Raw genomic sequence first — 23,122 nt, 5'->3', positions numbered from 1 at the left:
ATAATCTGTCGAGACATAAAGTAGTTTTCTTTTGAAACACTCATGTACATAACATCAAATGATCTTATAATGAATCCTTAATGCTCTGTTCTAAACGTGACCCTGGACAGTTAGGTATCGTCCAAGGTCATTAAATGTAAAGCATTAGCGCGGCCTTAATGATACACTGTTGCCTGAACAGCATGTTAAAGTGCTCTGTGGTGGACGTGTTGATGAGTTGTCAGCACAAAGGATTAACACAGATATAATATTAGATTATTAGTGCGGCTGCAGACCTCATCAAAGCATACTGTACTACTGTATACACACACACAACTCCTTTATGTGTTATAATGAGGAAATTACTTTTGGTAATGCCAGTGTGAGTGTGCATAGAAACAATGAGAGCAGAGAAACAATGATTAAACCAGTAAATTACACAAATGAACAGCAGGGGGTTAAGTTAGTCTTTTTCATGGTCTTCATTTTGACATTAAAATTCCATCTTATGTGTTATTACTCGTCATTTTATAAACCGCTCTTTAAACGATAATAAGGCACATTTAATAATATTAAATGTATTCATTTTTAATCATGTGAATAATTCAAGAGCTTTTAAATCATGCTTTTATAATGGAGAGAAAATATGCTGCTAGAAACTACTGACAAAAAGCAGAGGCTTCTGTTCACTCTCAGTAACGATACTCTGTTCATTGTTTAGAGATATGATCAATACGTTTGTAAAATGTCTAAAAGGGACAAAACTTAGGTAATATATTGAACTGAGTAGAGATGACATCATGTTGGCCAGCTGGATGAAGGATTTTATTAAAAGGTACATGTTAGCATGGCCGTACCCACCATTGAGGTCACCGAGGTCCGGACCTCGGTAATGTTTTCGAGGTGTATACAGTATAATAAAACTTGTGAAATAACTGCACATAATTAACAGGGTTCTTTGTAGTACTTCCATTTACTGGCGATGGGGGCAATGCACAACTAAGTAGCCTACATTAAAGCAAACAGAAGAAGACAACATACATTTATCAACAAACAGCCGCAGTCCGGTACCCATGGATGTATAATAAGGGAAGGTGAAATAAATACTTTACATTAAGTTATTTTCGTGTTGTGTAAATAATGATGTAATGCTTTTGAAAGGCAAAGAATAATTAAAAAAAAAATATATGTATATATGCTGAGCCCAGAGTGAAATGCTTTTGTGTGCACAAACTAGAGGGGGACAGCAAACACCAGTGTGATTTTGATGACAGTACGACTATCTTGGACAAAGTTATAGTGGGGGTGCCAAATCCGGCAGCACCAACACCTGGTCTGCCACATGGGGAAGCCCCTCTTTAGTTTCTCACCTGCTGAGCCCAGAGTCAAATGCTTTTGTGTGCACAAAAAATGTTGGGGGGGCCTGCCCCCGAGCTCCCCTAGCATGGGTACGGGCCTGCATGTTAGCTAACGGTAGCATCAGCCGAAAGCAGTTTCAAGTTCAAAACTAAGAGGAGAAGAGTAGACTTCTGTGGACATTTTTGATACCGGGTAAAATCCTCCTGAACGTTTAGATCTTATCAGAGACACAAGCTAAGCTAATGTTAGCCATTAGTTTGTAAGCGCCTCTACCCTATGTCCACCAGGGACACAATTATTCTTAACTTGAAACTGATTTATTTAGCGGTTTTATCAGTGATACTTATCATGTCCGTTTGCTCCAGAGAGGAGTAGACCACTGCGAATAATTTCCTCCTGAATGGTTGGTTGGATCAGAGAAACAAGCTGAGCTAACGCTAGTGGCGTCCGAGAAACACGGTTTAAAAAAATCGCTTTTAATCACAGCAGAGGAGGATAAGGCAAAATCCTCCTGAAGGAATTTTAACCAAGAGAAACTGACGTCAATAACGTCAAAAGCAGTGAAGACAAAAACCCCCACAATCCTACGCTAATATACAAGAAGAAATGGGTTTTACTCTGTGGAGTGTCCCTGTACTCTCCTCACTATATCATACAGTGCAGCACATTACAGTGCAGTATAGAGCATTAAAATATAGCACACATTAATATACAGAGGCAAATTTGCTCTTGAGTCATAAACTCTCTCAGGCTTCATCAGGCAGCGTAACACCTGTGATACTGAGAGTCTCTCTGCCATTAGAGACATTAGTCAGCTGCGGGAACACACTCTCAGTGTACCGAACACTGCTAGGAATAACGTCTTCAGCTCCTTTTTTTCAACACGTCTCACTACCAATATAAGCTGACTTTGTTTAACAGTCTACTTCTCTTTTAATTTATTGCATAAAATAACCCATATCATTTAACAGGTGGCTGTGGTAAGGCCAGAGCAGGACCTGAGGATGGAGCAGCTGTGAATAACACTGTGAACATGTGAATAAAATACTTTTAGTTGGTGTATCACATAATATCTGATATGACCGTCCTCGTGAGAATAAAGCTATTCTGAGTTGTATCTGAGCACTCTTAGGTCATGTCCTCTGGGACGTTTCTGGCAAATGTGTTTATTTGTTGGCTTTGATGATCTGAGTAGGAATCAACTTCTCTCGAAGGAAACCGCCGCTCTGACAGCAGCCAATTTGTCAGAAATAAATGGTGTAATGTTGCATTTATTTACACGCTTCTCACATTTTGTATATGCTTTGAGATAGCCTGCTCTTTAGAGCCTTCAGTCCACACTAATACTTTCATTATTTTCCCATTGGTAGTAGAAGAGAAGTTGTATAGTAGTTTTCAATTTTACAACAAAAGGCGGTGAATTGTTGGTGAAAGCTAACAAAGACGGATTGAATGAGTTCATTCAAAGCCCCCCCCACATGACCCCTTATGACAACTGACCAAACTCCATCTACTGCCACATGATACACTTTCAAACACATGAATATGTCTTAGAAAGTGGACAAATTCCGAAGAACATTCTAGACAACTGGGCTCAAAATGTAACATTCAAGCTCAAATGTTCTGATCGGATTGAAATCTATATCTAGACTTAGAAATGTGTTGATGTCAGCATCATTCAGGGATGTTTCTGGACATTGCCATGACAATAAAACACATTTTGATGCTGCGGCCTTACCGTTCTTAATGCAGCTGCTTGTGGACAGGAAAACGTGTGTGATTATCTCTGTCAGAGTCTGATTCTGCTGCTGGAGGATCAAAGGAGCACTTGGGGGGGGGGGGGGGGGGGGGGAGCAGTCAGAACCTATGAATCACAGAGAAGAAGTAAGAAGGGCCTCAGTGGTGGGGAGGACTGCAGGCGAACACATCCTCATCTTCCCCCCCCCCCTTCAGCTCTTCCATTAACTTTTAATCTGGAGTGGTGTGAAAATGAATCGCACTGTAATGCCGCATGTTCCGTGCTTCTGCTTCTCCTGTGATCTCCTCATAAAAATGTATAATTTCCACTGTCACCGAGGGAGAACTAGAGGACAATATTAATGTATTCTGGAGAAATTGGAATGCATGAAGTGCTCCGAGCGTTGCCCACTGGAGCAAGTACCACAAGCACTGTGATTACAGTGCGTATCCCTCCAGGAATAATTCAGCACAATGCACGCTTTCTGTGCTGCGTTTACTTCTGATAAATCATATTTTCAACAAGCCGCATGCTCCTTTATACACAATCTATCAGCGCTCAGAGGAGTCTACGGGGAGCGGTGCTAACGGAGCGTCGACTGGGTAAATAATGTTCCATTTAAATCAGGCTGAAAGCAATGTCACGAGAAACCAACATCACGAACTGTGATTGTAGCACCACTCTTCAGTCTGAAGGCTTCGCTGACCTTAATCATGTGTTGGAGGGTTCTGATACCAGGGTACGACGGACTGCTCAGGCTTTAACATACATGTTAGCACTCAACAAGAGTTGTAAGCCATCTTTCCTGATTTGGGGGAGTGGCTCAATGGGAAATTGGGCTTGAGGCCATCAAACATCCCTCCTTAAGAGTGAGGTCCCAAATCAGACCCTGAAGAAATATGAAGAAACCAATCCATAGATCTGCCAACATCACATCAATCTATGGTTTAGATTTTGAAGGAAAGACAACAAAGGTTAAGTGGCTATGGCTAAATGGGATGAACCTCACCTTCATCGTCGAACACTTGGCAGAGAAGGCAGTTCCAGCAGAGGGCCCCAAACTCCAGCCTGGAGATATAATCCCTTGCGGTCTCGTTCTTTTGGTCATGTGACCCCTTCATGACCACGATGGAGAGTAGGAACGAAGATGTTCCCCGAAACCAGGAACGCGAACCTGACAAAGATGTCAAAATGTTAGAGGAACAAGCACTTCTTTTTTCTATGATTGCAATAATTAAAAGATTTTAAAAGGAGTATATAAAGGAACTATTTTTCGTAAATACACAAGCACTCAAGACTTTTAGAACCAAGCACTAGTTTGTATTAATAGATACTAAAAAGAAGGAAAGCTCTTTATTACAACTTGAATAGCAGAAACAAAGAGGATTAGAAAACAGTAAGGAATTATAATGTATTTATGAATTAAATTATTCTAAAAATGGCATCTCAAGCATTCAAATTGAGTCCCAAAGCCTTCTCCACTTTACGAAACAAGCAGCAGGTGTCAGTGGAAGAATTCTGATATAAAATAGTGATACAGTCACAAGAGTTGACAACGTGGGTGCATATTTTGATGCTCTCCAAGTAATAAATGACTCCATTTAAAACATTATCTTATGAAATAATAACTCCTACCTCACAAGTTAGTCATTGCCCTTGAGTACATATTTTATGTGCGCTAATAAGTAATAAATTCTCCCTCTAATTACTTAATTTTAAGCAGAATGCATTCAATCAATAAATGATGGCGGAACAATGTCGTCTCGAGGTTCATTTGGTAGTCACTTTATCATATCACATGGTGTAATTATATAAATTGAGAAATATCTGCATATAACATTATAAATTACAGAGTGAGAAACCATGGAAACAGTTAAACAGACAACCTCCATTTAGTAGATGTTTCATAATATTCATATAAATGGTACAGATACAATGTCTTCTGACTGACTGGAAGGGTTAGGGTTAACACAAGGGGTTTAGATTATTGACAACAATTGGAGTAAAGCAGATTTTGACATTTTTTTTCATTTTGAGTTATGTTTACTGGTTGGAATGACGGGTTGCTGATCTGTTCACACCACTAATATTGAGACAACTCTCCCTCCGATGGTGTGTTTGACGATGGGAGACGGGCAGCTCAGGGTTAAATGTTGGAAAGTGTAAAATGAGGGCAGAATCTTCTTCTCCCTCGTCCTCCCTGAACATACAAGAAGCCAGTCTGTGCTTATCGCGAGCTCTCACTAAATATGTCTGCAGGCTCTCACTGAGTGTCTCGCTGTGTGTTTTATCAGAAATCCACTTTCTGTTATGTAATATATGAAAATGATACGGCATGCAGCAGAAATTCCTTGTCCCACTGCCGGATTGGACCAAAAAGTATTTAATTTAAAACGATATTACAGTGAAGAGATTAATTTTTATATTAAAAAGCCTTTATAATACTGTAAGCTATTGTGTTTCCTTATTAATTAATTAATACACTTCCCAGCTCACATAACTTGGAATATTTCTCCTGCTTTCTGTATCTAAACGTTCCATGAAAATGAGAATTCTGGAGATATGGAATCCATAATTCCTCTCCCGCTGTTAATTATAATGTGTGTAATGACTTCCTGCTGCCTCTGTCTATTCTGGCTGACATTTGCACAGAGAGTGTCCAACAGGCTTTGTCCTACATTCAGCACGTCCCACTGTAACCATGGTGGGAACCCTGTGGGTGAATTATGATCTCAACACTGCCTCTCAAAGGCAACGTTCAGAAACCTTTAGCACAGAGGCTAAACTGCATTTTACAGAGCTAATATCATAAAGCCACACTTTGAAGAATTTGGGCTGCAAAGATATCATCCGTTGACCTGCCAGTTAGAGTATGTACACTGAAAATACTGAAACGTTGACTAATTAATTGTATTATGTCAACAGATTTCACAAAGTAGGTTAGTTGAAAGCAAAATATAAGGTTAACATTATTTCTTTCAACTAACCAAATACAGTCATGTGAAATGTGTTGACATAATTCATTTAATTAACGTTAACGTATCAGTTTATTCAGTGTATGTTATCCACCGTTTTTTCTTGTTTTTCCTCTGAGCTTTTGGTCAGTGGTGCGAATTTATGAGAATACAATCTATCAAATGGTGTTAATTTAATAAGGAAAACATCCCAATTAAATCTCATAATTCATGGGGAAAAATGTTAGAAAAGGATTCCCCTCCCAGGACGGACAGAGGTGCAATAGATGTTGTGTGTACAGATAAAAAATGTAAAAAAAAACTCAACTAACAACCAAAGTTAACGGAACAACTTCAGATAGATGTGTTAGTGAGGTGTGAATGATGGGGAGTGAAGGAGCACTTCTCTGCGGTGCACATGAGAATACTTTGGTCAGTGTTAACCATCACATAACTGCAGCCGCTAATTCCCACAGCTGCCGTACAGATTGCTGTGCCATTCCATGTTCAGGGCTTTATCATTCAAAGTGCTTCAGTGGAGGCAGAGGCATTTGAGAAGAGAGCTCGAATGAAACGAGAACCCAGTGTCAAGTTTAAGTGGGCTGGTTTAGAGTGAGGGTCGATGCAGCAGAATTACCTCCTCTGTGCACGGACGCTGCTCTGTCACTTAGAAGTTAGCAGGAGGAGAAGCTGGTGGAAGATCTCCCCGGCGCGGTAATAAAGGGTCGTGACATTCAGCACTTCCAAGGCCAGGAGCGCCCGAGAGCTCTTTCTGTAAAGTGGGAGACGGATTGAATGCCTGGACAGACACCGAAGGAACGAGGCGAGTCATTCGGAGAGGACTCCTGGGAGAGAAGATTCTATTGATTTCATTTTCTCTCCCACATGACTGCAAAAAAACCACCGCTGTGTGTCAGGGATACAGGCAGGACTTCAGGCAGGGCGAGGTCACTTACCGTCTTAAAACACAAATTCTAATACACAATCAAATGCTTCTTTCCACATGCTATATGCATTATTGTCACCTAATCATGACCTCTGTAGTCTAGGGAATATAAAAGACTACATTTCCCACGGTGCCATCCCTTTAAGAGACACAGATATGGGCAACCTGTGTAAAAGACGCTGTCGAGACACAGTTTTTAAGTTATATTATCCTACACAATGTAAAGAAGGAAAGACCATCAAAGTTGTAGTATTATTTTATTTGACTTTTACCTCTTTGGTTTTGATTTGTTTGACTATTGTGAAGGCCTATTTTCTTTGTTAAAAGTGTGTGAAAAGATTTCATATTGATTGATTTTTATTTGTATTAAACGCGAGTCGCACAACCAATCATTGGATGCGAAACAAGTCATCACAACTGAGCAAAACAAATACATTAAAAGATAGTAAGAACTATCGGTTTAAGACTAAGTGGCTGGATGGAAACAAAGGAAGGAAAACACGACGCGTACAAATAAGTCCGCTGTTATTTGGGATACTAAGGAGTAGTTTGCATAAATTAGCTCTCTGGGATTTGTTTGTGTTTATTGGGAGGGATGAAAAAACGTCCTCCGCAGCGGTTCTTCGACAAGGCCCCAGAATCAAAGCCCGGCAATGATTACTAAAACATCAATACTAGTTAAAAGAGCACATTGGCTCCCTAATAAGCATGCCGGTGTCACCTTTACTCCAACTCGATAACGTGACGCTGTGCATACAGATCGTGTGTGGGTGTGAAGTGCTCGGCTAATGAGAGCACTAGGCGACGCTATTAAAAACCCAAGATCTGTTCAGGAGCCCCCTCCATACATAATTGTATATCATGAGAGCAGCGCGGCTGATTAAATCTGTGACCGCGGCGCTCAAAGTGTCATTACAGGGCGCACAGATGAACCGTATGCTGTGACCCTGTTGGCCAGTCAGGAAGAAAGTTAGCGCCAAGTTAATTAAATAAGGCTAATGGGTTAATATGTATATTCAGGCACTAGACCAAAGCTCAGAGACGTTTATTGTCACACATATAGAGCTGAAGAGAGGCTTTCTCAACAGCTTTGAAGTAGTTTAGAGATGTGTACAAATTGATGATTACAGTTATTTGTACACCTAAATTGGTATAAATATTCAAGTCATTGTCTATATGTTCTATATATATATCATCACTAGACTAGTTAATTAGTCTTCCTGGCATAATCCCTTTATTCAATGATGAATTATTACTATACTAACACCACTTTATGATTTTGAAGCTAAAGCTACATGAGGCTTGACTTGAAGGATTGACTCATCTCAACACATTTTGCAACTTGAACAAATATCTTAAAGACACTTGAAAAAATACTTTGCATGGAATAATGATACTCTTAGTAACCTTTTAAGATAAGCGCACAATTCTTTTGACACCTTACGAACATGTTAAATGCATTTCCTTGGAAACCTGCATTGTTTACATCCATTACCTTTCATTTCATTTACAGTAGCTGACACTTTTATCAAAAGCAACTTGCGATAAGTGCAAAAAAACATGAAGATAACAACTCAAAATAGCGAGAATCCTGCAATAACATTAGCTTCAAATTAGCCAAACCATTGTAAGTGCATTCGGGGAAAAATACATCAAAATCGAAAGGAAAAGTGATTTAGATATTACAGAGGAGTGTCCTCACCCGACACACTCACACACTCATCTCTAATTCAGAGAGCCTGGGGTTTATCTTCCATCTGAGATCGGCACCTCAACACTCTTCAAAGAGATAGGAATCTAAAACGCTCCTGTTTTATCTGCCGCCGCTGTTAATGTGGCTCATTACGCCCACAGACTGGCTTGTAGCCGGGGGTAACAAGATGGAGGACACCTTCAGATCCTCCCCACCTCACACTCACTCATTGGGTGAACGTCAGCAGAGGTGTGTGTTTATCCACAGAGAGCTGCTGCTGTGTTCCACATATCTCCTCACTCACTGTGCAGTGAGGTGGGAAAAGTACTCAGATTTTGTACTTAAGTAAACTTAGAAGTAACGCTGTGGACATGCACATCTGCAGTGGCGGTTCTACAGTACACTCATTTTAAAGGGGGGGGGGCAGTTATTGAATGAGAGGGGCCCATTTAATGTGGGAGACAAAGACAGTGTTCAAGATGTACGGTATATATTTTTTGTTCAGTATAAAGTCATAGCGCATAAAAAAAACACATTGGCGTTGATTTACTAACAGAGTTTCTGTAAATGTCATAGTTACCATTTTAGTTGCAAAATGCAAAATGCAGCCAAACTTTGTTTTTATTTTATTTCATAATGTTTGTTGGTATTTGTTACAAAAACCATCCCTGTTAACTCTGGCCTTGGTTACAGCAAAGTCTTTGCCTCGATACTTACATAAATTGCATTATAGTACATGTATTCCAAGCCCCCCTAGAACCACACATGCACATCTGAGGGCCTGATATGATGGGTGCTGGATCAAACTTAAAAGGAAGAATATGGTGGTATTAACGTAGCTGCTAACACAGTTACTCTGCATCTGATCAGTAAGTGATCTGATTGGAACATTTGAACATCAAACGTTCCCACTACATCCAAAACACAGTTCCAGGGGGGGTGTTTGAAACGAAGAGGGGCATTACTCCTGAAAGTGTAAAAGCTTGTTTCACAGCACAGTGCACAACAAATAGGCACTCTGGCAGTGTGGAGTTGTGCGCTGGGAGTGATTGCTAACCAGAACGCTCACCTCTCCATCCCAGCGGCAAACGGCTGGAATTCACATTTTATGATCTTGACACTACATTATGGTTCATAACTCATAATGGAGACCTCTGGGAATTTAAGCATTCCCCAAAAATGGGTTGCTTTTGCCCAGGGAAGTTATTACTTCTGCTGAGTCATGAATAATGGATACTGTTGCTGTATAATCGCTGTTGATAACTAGTCTGATCAGTGTGGAGGAAACGGTGGGAAATAGAGCGGGAAAACAGAAAAGAAAGATGACCTCCTTTACAGGATCATAAGCACGATGCAGCAGCAGCATTTTGCTCCTGATAACCCCCAACCTTTCCTCCAACTGCTCCAACAACACAGCCTTTTTACTCTCACAACATCCATTCTCTTTTTTTTTTAAAGTCTATCCACCTTGACAAAGTGTGTTCTGGCAGCAAGCAGGGGTCCGGCTAGCGGAGGATCGCTATAGCAACAGCGAGAGGTTTTATGTCGGCTACAAGATCAGCCACTGCATAGATGGATATCGCTGCTAACATCTCTTAGGTAAGTGATTGTATTACCGAGGCTGACGGGACTAAAGCACATCTATTTCAGAGCAAGGTTCTTTGGATTGTGTTAGAATAAAAAAGCAGATCCAGGAGCAGCAGCAGAGCAACCGCCCCCCCCAGATGACGGCAGGCGGTACTGCACGTCTGCTGCATCCTCTCAGAGGACACACCTATGCATCAGATGCAGTGTGTTAAAAACAGCCAACCTGCACACACACTCCCCACACTGTTGTCTGGCTTTCCCTCTCAGTAAACTGTGGCTGGCTGAATAGATGTTGACACCCTGGCCTGCAGCGGAGCAGCTTTATATCCAAATAAAGGAAACGGGTGGCCTTTTATTGTGTCCTGCAGTTAGGTGTTTTTAGAAGCAGCCTGTGGGGCGAGAATTTTTAGAATCAAGTGTAATTTTATGTACCAGTAACTGCCCCCTTATTTTATGCCTTGAAATCTCCTTTAACTATAAGATTACGAAGGAGGAATAGTGGATGGAACAACAACGTGAAGTACAATAATTACATCTTAACTGTGGTATGCAACTTTTACCATAAAAAACGGATGGAAAGAGAAGCCTGGAGTATTGATGTAATCCCCTAAGAGCAGGCTAAAAAGAAGTTTGACTGATCTTGTTAAAGTGCTGTCTGCAACATGGTGTACTAAGTGTCAAGCTGTTGGCTCATAAACACACTACATCAGGTGATGCTTCTTACACCTGCTTCCGAAAAAGGTAAATCATTCTTTAAACCAAACAGGAAACAGGAAGTACTTCTTCATACTGAGAAAATAAACAAAGTCCCAAATGGTTCTACAGTCGTTGCTAGGGTCCTAACAGAACACACATGTCCTATAATACACAAATGCAACTATACTTATGCAGCAGTACGTAATAAAACCATTTATATATCTATATAGTTCTTATTACCTGAACAGTTTTCTTTACGTTCACCTATCTGAGCTGGGAAAGTCAAACTGTTTTGATATTTGAAATACAACATTTAAATGACAGCTAATTCCAGTCCTATTCGTCTAGACAAGGTCTTCATATTTACATTGTGCTAAACCCCACTGCGAACAACACACAGACACCGTTTCTGCTGGGTAGAAATGCTAGGATATAAACTGCCAAATCACTTCAAACCAAATGTCATTTTTTAAAAGAAAACTACAATTTTGAGCTGTAGCTTGACTTTTACGGAACAGTGGCCTAACCTTTTCAGGTCAGATCCACTGGGGAATAGAAATAAGTGAATGAAAGGGCAGCAGCGCTCTGACTGAGCAACGCCAAAACCTCATCGGAAAATACACTCAATAGATAAAACTTGGGCGGAAACAAGAAATCTCTATGGTACGAATACTTTGTCCCACTGATTATTTAGAGAGAATTACGAAGCCCAATGTTGTGTTCACAGTAAGTTTCACATTTGCAGTCTTACTAGATTGTACCAAGTAGTATTCTGTAAGCTCTAACTGTGCCATTAAACATGTCTCCTCTTTACAAAGCTTTGAAGACGTGGGAGTACTGACTCACTTCTGTGTTATATGAAAAGATGATAGAAAATAACAAAACTGACATTTACATTTTCACAAAAAGGTGTCCGCTTTGTAAGGATTGTAAGTCTTTCATTAAAGACGAGTATAAAGTGTTTCCCGCAGAGGGGAAAAAGTGCTTTTAGACGCACTAAAGCTTTCCACTTTAAACCAGCTTAATAAGGCTGATTTCTATCGAATGTTTTCAGAGTGACACATTTGAAGCTGCTGGGAGAATAGCAAGCTTCAGTGAGGGTCCCCTACCCATTTATAGGGGAAAAGCATTACTTTTTCAATGTCCTATATTCTATTAAAGGCCAATATGAGGCAGCAATCTGATACAGTCTATAACCACCATTTATTTCCCAGTAGAGACACCGATGCAAAGCTGTCTCGTAGAACAATGTTTCTGCACCGTACAGTTGGAACCCACCAAAGGCATTAACAAATGATTTTTCAATGATCATTGAAAAATGATCTGCTTTAATCCCTGTGTTCTTAAAATGTAGATATATAATGGACCTATTTACCTCTCCAGGGGGAAGTTTACTGCTTTTTGCCATTATCAATTCCAAAGTTAAGGGTTAGAAAAATGCCTATTCAAGCCATCAGAGTTTCAATTATCTAATTGTCATGTTAGATTAGAGCGAAGGTGTCGATGAAAATGAAACTATTAGACCACCTTCTGCTGCTCTTACAAGTAAATACACATGTATCAAAGAAATAATGCGACTAATTAGAATTCAGTACAAAATTAGCTGTAATATAAAATCAACGTGATATATAATACTGTGGTAGTACTGTGATAGTCAAATGTATACAAATGCATTTTGAAAGGTTGTACAGTTGTGCAGTCACACTGACACTGTGGCAGAAGACTGAATGCAACACTGCTCTCACAATATTCCTCTGCAGGGCTGAAACATAAAGCACATTGTGTAACCCAGAGAGGAGAGTGAGAAGAATTCACATGACCGCTCTAGAGCCACTTGGTGTAAGGGGTGGACGTTATTGTGGAGTGATGAAATCAATCAGGAAGAGTCAACTAAAACAGGGGGGTCAAACTCATTTGAGTTCAAGGGCCACATTTGATGTCAAGTGGGCCGAGCCAGTACAATCATAGCATAATAACCTATAAATAACGACAACTCTGAAAACGATCTTCTTCCGAAACATTATGAAACACCTGAAAAATAACATACAAAATACACACAAGTTAATGTCTTCTCTGTCATGTTTACACTATGCAAAGTCCGTATGTTTGACCCCCCGGATATAAACATATTAACATGTGTAGCTCTCCATGCTCTGAGGTCTGTAATGTGCTCTTTGTGCTTAAGCTAACACTAATGGCTAATTACCCAGACTGCCCTGCTCAGCATTTCCAGGCCGGCTGCATCAATGAAGTGATCGGAGTGTCTGACTCTAAGGGGCCTAAAGAAAACAGTGGATGGGCTAATGTCGGCGCGTGCATCCCTCTCGTATTGATCATTCTGCACACGGCGCTCTGAGGCGACTCGCTCTCACGCTGTGATGGAGCATTGAAATTGAAAACAAAGAATGCCTCGCGGCCTCCTGTTTATAATCAGTTTGTATGTTGTTCAAATTAGTCAGGACATGGCAGCTGTCTCCTTAGAGACTTGCCTGCCCTGCAGCATACAAGCATGAAACATTGTTATGTGTGCTGTGCGTAATGCAGAGGAAAAGGATTCCCAGTGAAAATTACAGAGCAGAGAAATGTGACAGATGTCTGACTACTCTGGTTTGTTTTATTTAAACATGTTGAAAGAAAACAAATGCTGTGCAATGTTAAAAATCTCACCTATAGCGAGGCAATCTTCAAAATGAGAAGGCGGGGAGATTTCCAGGAGATAACGCTCTCATCCCTGAAATGACTATTGGATTTCTGGGATCAACATGTCCGTTTGAATCAGCGCAGCAGCATATTTGTAAGGCGAAACCTACGTGATGTAAACATAATATATGAAAACAGAAACAATATTGATCATATGATCTGCTCTCAAAAAGGATCCTGCCATATAGTTTGCAGTTAAAGGACCAATTACCCTAAAAGTAAGTAAGCCGCAGCTTCATTATCACATAAAGCTAACATTTTGTGTTACTTGGTTAGGCCAATTTGTGTTCATCCAAGGTCAATTTGAACACAAAACTAATATTTTTCGCATCTAATTCCTTTTTCAGTGCATAGCCACGTTTTGGTAAAATATACAGACAGATACAAAGATAAACCAAAATAAAGATATTTATACAATCGTAAGAAGTTAAAGGGGCCTTATAATGCCCTTTTTTAGGTTCATATTAGTATTTTGTCTTATATGTCAAGATGGAGGAAATAACCATAATGATGTCATCAGCGTTATCTCAGGATTAACATACAATGTGGAATTTACCAAAGAGGGAACACATTTTGCATAATGGGAAATGTAGGATCCAGCATTTTTTGGACTAAATGTCAGCCTGTGCTCGTTTAGTTTTGACCAATATTGATATAAGTTGATAGAATGTCCAGACAGCAATCCAGCTGCACATGATGGGCATGTTCATCCAGATTTAAAAAAGCTTTTCTCGAAGAATCTGAGATTGGTTTTCACATTTATAAGACTGCGTTTTACACAAAACCAACATGAGCCTTTTGAAATATTCCCGTGCTACACTAATGCTTTTCCTGATGCCAAACAGTGGGTGTATTGGTTAAAGACGAGGTGTGGAGGGAAACAGAAATAGCTCATATGTATCTCGAGTTAAATCATTGATCAGGTTTGTAAGAGGAGTCTGAAAGCTGTGGTGGAATGTAACGCTTCGGATCAAAGCCAAGACGAGAATATGTTAATAATGATACAAAAGCCCGGGTGTCTCTTCCTCGCGATTCAGAGATGGATTTACAGCCTTATTTTTGGATCAAATGATAAATATTTAATCAGTCTGCAAACCCATAGTGTGAGGACACAGCCTTGTGACTAGCTTTAAGGCAACGAGCAATAATTCATGACCGTTTCGGTTTGATGTTTGTCACTGAGAGAAGAAAGGAGATTATACGTCTGTTTATTATAATAAAGTATCCCTGATGATGGAAGGAAAGAATATTTGACTATTGGTTTCAACAGACATGGTTATCCTAATGTTCAGTTATGCTTCTTTTCCTTCTGGTACTGACTTAGTGAGGATGCTTTTGGGTTCACCAATCAGTAGTCTCTATTTGACCATGTGACAAGACGTTTCGCTCTTCAGGAGCATCTACAATGCTTTGTAAAATACATGTTTTATATTTTAGTATAGTACTTACTTTATTTAATTTGATCTTATCTTGTATTGGGAATTTCCCTTGTATCAATATTTATATATATTTTTTTATTATGTTTTCATCCAGATAGGCCATCTTTATACCAATAACATAATACCTAGGTACAGTATAGAGGGAATGGAGCCCACTTTGACACAAACAGCCCCCCACCTGTATCGCCTCCCCTCCAAATGAAAAGATTCTGGATGCTGCACTTTTCTAGTTGGTTTCCAAATTGTCCAATTACAGCGAGGTCTGGAAACTTTTAGCCCTTTCCTTTCAGGTAAACGTGTCCCTCTGCAGAAAGGGATTGGGTTTCGACTGGGCCTCAATGTGATACAGAACACCGTTTCTCTTTCTTTCTTTTTTTCTGCCTGAGCGTCCGTTCCAAGAATCACAATTACACTTTTTTCCTCCTTCGTCCTCCTGAAGGATATCCAATTTTCCCTTCCTCAAATAGTTTGTCCTCTATTTTCCTCCGGAGATACTGTAAGATTTCCGAAATTGCCCGAGACGAGCTGCTTCCTGTGATCGATGCCTCTGAATGGCCTCACGCGGCTCAATGTGTGCCGTCACTTCACCCTGAACTCCGTCTGCGCTCAGATGTAATTCAATCAACTTGTTGTGTGTTTGTGTGACAGAGCGGCTCTCTTTGTTGCCTGTCAGTAACTGATCTTTAATTAGTCTCCCAGGATCGGGGCTTTGCATTGAAACGCCTGGAACACTGAGCCTCTGTTATGATGATTCATGTTCTGATGAGGTGACTAATCCTCGCCTGCTGCAGATCTGCAGAGCTGTGACAGGTACAGCTTTATACTGCGCTGATGTGTTTGTCCTAATGGCCTCCCATCCAGCCTCTCTTTGGCTTTTTTTGTCCTCTCTCCACTTTCAATTCCTCTTTGATTCCTCCACTCTGCAGCCTCCATGTTTTTCGATCTACAGAAACCATTTGATCTTTTAACAGATTACTTTATCTGTTTGACCTTGACATGTCCCCAGCTTGGGTAAAGGGGGGTGCATTCTCCCCAATCTGCCCGTTAAAAAAAGCCTTCTCCAGGCAAACACTCCTCACAGCGGATGTCTCTGATTATGTTCCCTTCAGCGATTTTATGCAAGTGCCTCTTAATTATAACTTTGCTCTGGATAATGAGTCTGATATCTGAAATTGGACTTTTCCATTTCTTTTATCCTTGAGTTTCATGGACGCTGTGCTGTTCTGCACATGTGCTCTCTCGCCGCTAAGCTCCACCGCCGCAGGCTTTCCACTCCATAACCAGCAGCTTCTTTATCTTAAGGGGAATAATTAAATCACAGCCCGGCGCTGAAGCATCATGAGTCTGACCTCTGCTGGTGCTTGAAAAATGTTTGAAGGAGTTCGCTTAATGCTGCTCTGCAATGTGTGTTTAATTTGTGCGACTGTTTCAAGGGTGTTACAGTCTTTTGTACGTTTGGTTGAGCTGCGGTGTGAGGGACCCAGAGTCATATCGGGCCTTTAATAGAGAACGGATCGTTCATGACCTGAAACTGTTTTCGGAAAGCACATTAGCATTTTTTTCTGTATTTAATTAAGCAGTAGTTATTTGGCAACCGGCCGTCTGCCTTTGGGTCAAACAGTCTGGTTTTGAAGTTCCGTGACATACGCTCATGGGTCAAATTAGGCATACATTACGTTATTTATATAAACATAATACGTTTAATTAAAATATAAATGAAAAAGTAAAATATAATAAAAATAGAGTAAGAAAGTGCAATGAAAAGATGCAATTAAATACAATATTTATAAGAAGTTAAAGAATGTGCAAAATAAATAAAATTAAATAAAGATATTTATATAAAAATAAGAAGTTCAAGTAGAAAGTCCATAAAATACGAAATACAATTACAAAAAATATATATTAAATGTAAAAAATATTTACTGATACAGTAATATGGTATGCAGCTGCCAATAATTAGTTAATTGCAGTATTTAACATTTATTTTTACAATGGATATTTTCATGTCTAAAGATATTTCAGTTTCACACCGTCATGGGACTCTTTACTCCTCTCTGAACTAAGAGCAGAGAAACAGTTTTAGGTGAGTCAGCAGCTCCTGAGGCAGCTTTACAAACTGTTAGATATAAATAATAATAACCTCCTCTCACAATATACTGCAGGGCTCTCTGCTCGAAGCATGGCAGCATAACGACAACACACAGACCAGAGGACTGACCTCCATCACTACCAAGACCAAATAAACTAAATGATCATTCAAATGTAACTTTATTTTCACTTGAGCAACAGTGAAGTTAATGCAGGTAGCTTATGGAGTTTCAGTTCAGTCTTAGATCATCATAAATAACGGGAGCGTATCATTTTGTAACTCATTCCAGATCATTTCTAAATTATCACTGGCATCTGTGTTTATCCTTGACCAAACAAAATGCATTATCCCCCCTCCATGATACCAGGAGTTCAGCTCCACCTAATCCTTTTGGGTCCATACATAATCAAAAGCAACCCTAAAGGAGCAAGATATTTTTGCTGATCTTCCAGCATAACAGGGCGAGAGGAAGCGCAGAGAATTCCGATGGCGAAGGTCCATGGGAAATAAACGCTGACTGCAGAGGTAGCACAGAAAGAATTGCACTCCAGGGACTCTGCTTTAGGCGGGAAAGCAACAATGCAGGGCTTATAATAAAATACACTCTGGTTTATTGTTTGGGGTTATTATATGACAAACTACCAGGCATCCTGTGGGAGAAGTCTTTAACTTTTTTTAAATGAAAATATAACTTTGTATGTAGGGTGTTAATCTCTATATAGGGCTAAAACCACTGTGTTACCATTGGACTCCTTTGTTTACTTTTGTGACATCACTATGTAACACTCCCCCTTCTATTGGCTAGAGCTCCAACACATTATACGTGATAAAGCTAAGGGTCTGGACATCTCCAAGCGGTTGACCAATCACAACAGAGCCGGTCAGCTAACCAATCAGAGCAGACTGGGCTCTGGTTTCAGACAGAGGGTGAAAAGAGGTGATGCAGCACAGGCAGTATGAGACAAATAAAGAGCTTTTTGAATATTAAAGCATGGAAACCACACCAAATACAAATTTGAACCTGGGACCCAGAGCTTCCACCCCCAAACTAAAAAGAATCAGTACATATTAAACTCGGGAACAAAACAAAAATCTGGACTACAACAAGGTACTCAATAAGGAACAAAAAACAACCGAGGATAAACAAAGCACAACACAAACTAAACCAAGTCCACTGAGGACTGCTCAGTCAGGCAACAGCAACAACAAGAGCAGCGCACAGAAAGCTACAGCACATAGCCAACAGGCAGTTTAGTAAACAGTAGTGTCACAGAGGGAAGAGGGTGTGCTTTTCACTCACCCCATTTGTAGTGGAAGGTCATTCTCCTGTCTTACATGGTGGCGAAGTGGTCAATATCCCTGTCCTAGAATCTTCCCAGCAGCCTTCAGGTCCTCCACAACATTAGAGTCAATAGATGTGTTGGCTAGCAAACTAGCTTCTGAAGTTAGCCACTCCTGCAAGACATCATTTTCATCATTAAAAGTCTGAATCCCTCCTTTTGTACAAAGCTATGGTAGTCTGGGAGTTAGACTGCCATACCCTTTTAATTTTTAGTTACTATTGTAGTGGTAATTTAGTTAATTATTTCCTAAAACCTCAAAATCTCCATAACTGCACTTGTGAATGTTGTTACTTGCTGACGTCGTTGATGTCACTACAGCGTTGATGCGATTTGATTGGTCGAAATCCATGACCCTAGTCTACAATACTTTCTTAAATACTCTTAAATGAAAAAAGGGTAGAGATGGCTGCACAGAAGAATAAACCATTTTAAAAGACGTATTTTTTGTATTGGAATCATAACTACAGTCTGAAAAAACAGGGTTTGGGGGAAAAACGCCATTTAAGGAACGATGGCTGCGTTTAGCGCCGGTTATATTTTGAAAATCATAAACGGATGGACTGTTTTTTCTGTTTCCGGTAAACAGGAAGTGTAGTTTTTAGGTAACAAGCTAACGTTACATGTTTACAAGGAGCAGTAACGAGTTATTTTAGCCTGTGTAGCTAACTGAGAATAACACAAATGAACATGAGTTAACACTAAAGCTGTTGACTGGGAACAGGGTAAGTCTTCTCCTTCTCTTCAGCCTGACAGAGGTTAAATCCCTGTCGTTAGCTAGCCTTAATTTCTCCTTTCTCGTTGCTTCTCTGTGGTAAATCTCACTGTGGCAAAAAGTACCTTACGTCATTCATTACACAAAATAAACCTTACGTCATTCATGAGTCGTAAAAAGAAACCAACATGGACTCAGTAACATAATAGACTAAATAACGACTTTTTATATACAAATAAAATAAAAATGTAAATATACAATGCCTTACATTTCTTACAATTTGTTTGAATAAACTCATAATTAAATATAATTAGTACTGATATTCATATTACTAATATAAATTGATATAATTGGATTTTTTAGCAAAAGAATAAGAGATATTAAATAATTAATACACCACTTAAAGCTTCCTTATACATGTATAATATGTATGAGTGCTACATCAAAATCACATATGTTTTATTTATTTAGAAATTGCACGTAATATTAACTTCAAATTGGGTTTATGTCCTCTGTAAACTAAATATATATATATTGCAATAGTTTTTAAATGCTTGATACCAAGTGGCTTTTTTATAGTTTCATGAAAATTGCTTATAAATGCAATTTCCAACAGTTTTACAAGATTCAAGTATGCACACATACAACAAAAAGATGACATTGTTCAGCCCTATCTCATAATTGTGTGGTGACTGTAAAGATAATGTAGTAATAAAGTTATATTTAGTTCTGTTAATTGGTGTCATGTTTCTGCAGGTTCTGAGGATGACAGTCCTGAACCTGTCCTTCGCTGCCTGTGGCTTTTTAGGGATCTACCACCTGGGTGCTGTGGGGGCCTTTCTCCGCCACGGGGACCGGCTGCTGGGCTCCCTCCGGGCCTGTGCAGGGGCCTCTGCTGGGGCCCTGGTGGCTGCTGTAATGATCACAGCTCCTGACAAGTTAGAGGTATGGTGATCCTGCTCAGTCAAAGTCCGTTTAAATCCAGAACTGCTTTAGACCTGTATAACTATAATATATAATAAGACGGTATAACTGAATGAGGTGTGATATCATTTGCTTCCTTCTCTTGCAGGACTGTAAAGAGTTCACCTACAGGTTTGCTGAGAGCGTGAGGAGGCAGAGGTTTGGAGCAGTCACACCAGGATACGACTTCATGCTCGAACTGCAGTAAATACATTTGTTTCTGTTGATGCAATTCCCCTTTTATGCGACTGAAAATATGACAGTATTTGACAGGACCTTCTCTGAGGATGAGCCTATGAATGAATCATCTGACTGTGTATTCCCTGCAGGGACGGGATAGAACACATTCTGCCCAGTGAGGCTCACACTCTGGCCTCGGAGCGACTCTTCATCTCGATAACACACTCCAGAAGTGGCAAGAACCACATCGTGTCCAGGTTTAGCTCCAGAGAGGAGCTCATAAAGGTACACCCCCCCCTGCTCTCTACACATAACGCTGATCCTTTAAAAAGCTGACCATTAATCTTTATGAATATTTCACATCCCTGTTTTTCTTCAAGATTTGTTTTACTACTTTGACTGGCTTTAAGTCAAAGAGTGTTTTCTGATTAAACAACTCATTTGTAACGTTCACAGGCTCTACTGGCCAGCAGCTTTGTGCCTGTATATGCTGGACTCAAACCAGTGGAGTTGAGAGGACAGGTAATGGTTTCTTTTTAATTAAGTTAATTAATTTTGAGGTTCTACAAAAACACATTGGTCCTTAAAGGGATTGATGCATCTTATTATTAATCGAAATTAGTCTTAATTTGGAGGCAGTCTGTGACCTGGATCCTTACGGGCCGTCTCCACGGCAGCGTTAAAAAAATCTTGGAGGTGGGCGTATCTGAGGCTTGGGGATTTTTTTGCGATCAACCAATCACATGAATCTCCCGCCCGCGACATATGAAGCCAAAAAGCCCGAAGTAAACTGGATATAAACTCCCCAAAACAGGCGAAAACATACCACTGTCTCTGCCACCTCCCTCCATGCCTGGCTCCTCCGGTTTATATCCCGGTAGGTCTGGTCATAAAGCACCGGGTGATTGATTCGCTACCGCTAATTTCTCCTCCATGTTTTGGAATATGAGGAAATGACCTGCGGTCTGTCTCTCCCAGCATACACGCCGTTTGATTGGCTAGAGCTTGAACTGTCAGATTTGCGTACACGGGATTTGATTGGCTGACGCTTCCTCCTCAGCTTCAAAAGTTGAACATTGTTCAACTTTGGATCTTGAAAATCCTGAGAATCTCCGCTCGCCTGCCCACAATGCATTTCGGCGAAAGCGAAAAAAAGTGACGTCACCCCATTCAAAGTGAATGGGCAGAAGCGTTTCAAGATTTTTTAACGCTGCCGTGGAGACGGCCCGTTACACTCTTTTTTACTTTTTAGAAATGGATTGATGGTGGCTTCACTGACAGCCTGCCCATTCTGCCCGTGGGACGAACCATCACTGTGTCTCCCTTTGCTGGACGGCAGGACGTGTGTCCTGTCCACATGGGGCGCTTCAACACTCACCTCAAATTGGCCAACATGAACGTAGCAGTGAGTACTGGACCATTTCATCAGACTGGTCTAAAAATGGGAATCTAGGGTTACTGTTCACTGTCTGTCAGTGATTTCATGTAATTTGACATGCTGTGTTTCTTTGGTCTCCTCAGTTCTCCATGGAGAACATCAAGCGTCTGAACCAGGCTCTGTTCCCCCCCCCTAGCGGAGGCATGCAGGCTCTATGTGAGGAAGGCTTCAGTGACGCTGTGAGGTTCCTGAATAGAGACGCCTGGATGAGCTGACAGTGCCATGAGTTGATGAAGCATTACGCCCAGTGCCATGAGTTGATGAAGCATTACGCCCAGTGCCATTTACAGAAATATGAATTTTAATATATTTATTCCTTGTGTGATTTCCTTTTTTTTTTAAAAGAAATTAAAATGTATTAAAACATTACATTGTGTTTTTAATTCCGAAGGATCCAGAGTGGTGCAGTGGTGACATAAACTGGAAGCAAGGGCTCCTTTAGCAAAAAGCCAACAGGATTTTTTCATCACATTGTGGGCCTTTTCTTCTGCAGCTCAACGTGATAAAAAGCCCTCATGTGAGCTCATCAATTTTCATTTAACTCACCTAGCTCGAAGCAGTAAGGGAAAACCTATCGGATATTGCAGCACTTCACAGGAAGTCCACTCTGCCGTCATGGATGTTGGGAGCTCCCTCTGGATGCGGGGATGGAGCTTCATCTTTGAAGTGCCAGACGTTGCGCTGGGTTTCTGTGCATGAGCAGGTTCTCCATCAGCGTTCAGACGGGCGCTCCACCCTCAGGACAGACGGAGACGCTGCTTCAATGAAGAGAGATTTACTAGGGACGAGGCAAATTGATTATGTTGTACTATCTACAGTTAATGCCCCAAAGGAAGTGGAACATTTCATAGGACCTTTCTTTAATTTACTACAACATATCGGAACAGCAGGCAGACCAGGGCTGGGTATCGGACATCAATAATATGGCAGTCCTGCGGCGTGTACTGTATTTCCAAAGAGACAAAAGCAACTACATGAGGATCCTGACTATACTCCGCAGTGGGAAACTTCTCCCATGGTGAGGAGTAAAATACAGTTTTATACGGGATGCCATCGTCATGTAAATGTCAACCAAAGATACCTCACTTTTCCTATATCAAGAAATGTAAATCAATGATTCAAAAGAACATGCGAGTTGTTTTTGTACTTACAAGTAGAGTAAGAAATACCAAATCACTGCTGAATTGAATTACTTGACTTTTTGAACATTAAATCATGTAAACATGTCACAGTAGTAAAGGCACAAAATACAAATAATATAAGTTTAGCTGATAAAGCTTCTGGTTGCCAGTTGAGACATCTCACA

The 23,122-nt window shown here is 40.4% G+C and overlaps 2 protein-coding genes across 5 annotated transcripts in view; one reads left to right on the top strand and one right to left on the bottom strand.

The window, feature by feature from the left end:
- Positions 1-18,609, bottom strand: part of pudp (pseudouridine 5'-phosphatase) — a 45,784-nt gene extending 27,175 nt beyond the window's left edge. The window contains exons 1-2 of one of the 3 annotated variants that reach the window (XM_034151068.1): positions 18,481-18,609; positions 4,086-4,250 (exon numbers count right to left, since the gene is read on the bottom strand). In XM_034151068.1, coding sequence (XP_034006959.1) covers positions 4,086-4,250; positions 18,481-18,502 — 187 coding nt within the window. In that variant the 5' untranslated portion in view covers positions 18,503-18,609. Of the gene's footprint in view, positions 1-4,085; positions 4,251-8,678; positions 8,783-18,480 lie in introns of those variants that run through there. The other 2 variants (XM_034151070.1, XM_034151069.1) reach the window with 2 other exon arrangements.
- Positions 18,610-19,032: 423 nt separating this feature from the next.
- On the top strand, positions 19,033-23,005 carry pnpla4 (patatin-like phospholipase domain containing 4). Of its 2 annotated transcripts, none has more exons than XM_034151072.1 (7): positions 19,033-19,245; positions 19,992-20,180; positions 20,308-20,402; positions 20,528-20,663; positions 20,835-20,900; positions 21,631-21,783; positions 21,900-23,005. In XM_034151072.1, the coding sequence occupies exons 2-7, from the start codon at positions 20,001-20,003 to the stop codon at positions 22,029-22,031; spliced, it is 762 nt and encodes a 253-aa protein (XP_034006963.1). In that variant the 5' UTR covers positions 19,033-19,245; positions 19,992-20,000; the 3' UTR covers positions 22,032-23,005. The 2 variants fall into 2 exon arrangements, with proteins under 2 accessions (XP_034006963.1, XP_034006964.1); XM_034151073.1 differs by having other exon boundaries at positions 19,062-19,245; positions 20,044-20,180.
- Positions 23,006-23,122: the final 117 nt, after the last annotated feature.

The sequence above is a fragment of the Trematomus bernacchii genome, unplaced genomic scaffold (assembly GCF_902827165.1).
Source record: "Trematomus bernacchii unplaced genomic scaffold, fTreBer1.1, whole genome shotgun sequence".
NCBI classification, from domain to species: domain Eukaryota; kingdom Metazoa; phylum Chordata; class Actinopteri; order Perciformes; family Nototheniidae; genus Trematomus; species Trematomus bernacchii.
This window is presented reverse-complemented; position numbering and strand designations above follow the sequence as displayed.

What these genes read in the sequence shown, in the direction of transcription:
- pnpla4 (XM_034151072.1), top strand. Translation starts at nt 20,001, where the DNA reads ATGACAGTCCTGAACCTGTCCTTCGCTGCCTGTGGCTTTTTAGGGATC. An exon ending in GACTTCATGCTCGAACTGCA is followed by an intron (nt 20,403 to 20,527) that starts GTAAATACATTT and finishes TATTCCCTGCAG; the next exon opens with GGACGGGATAGAACACATTC. An exon ending in CAGTGGAGTTGAGAGGACAG is followed by an intron (nt 20,901 to 21,630) that starts GTAATGGTTTCT and finishes TTTACTTTTTAG; the next exon opens with AAATGGATTGATGGTGGCTT.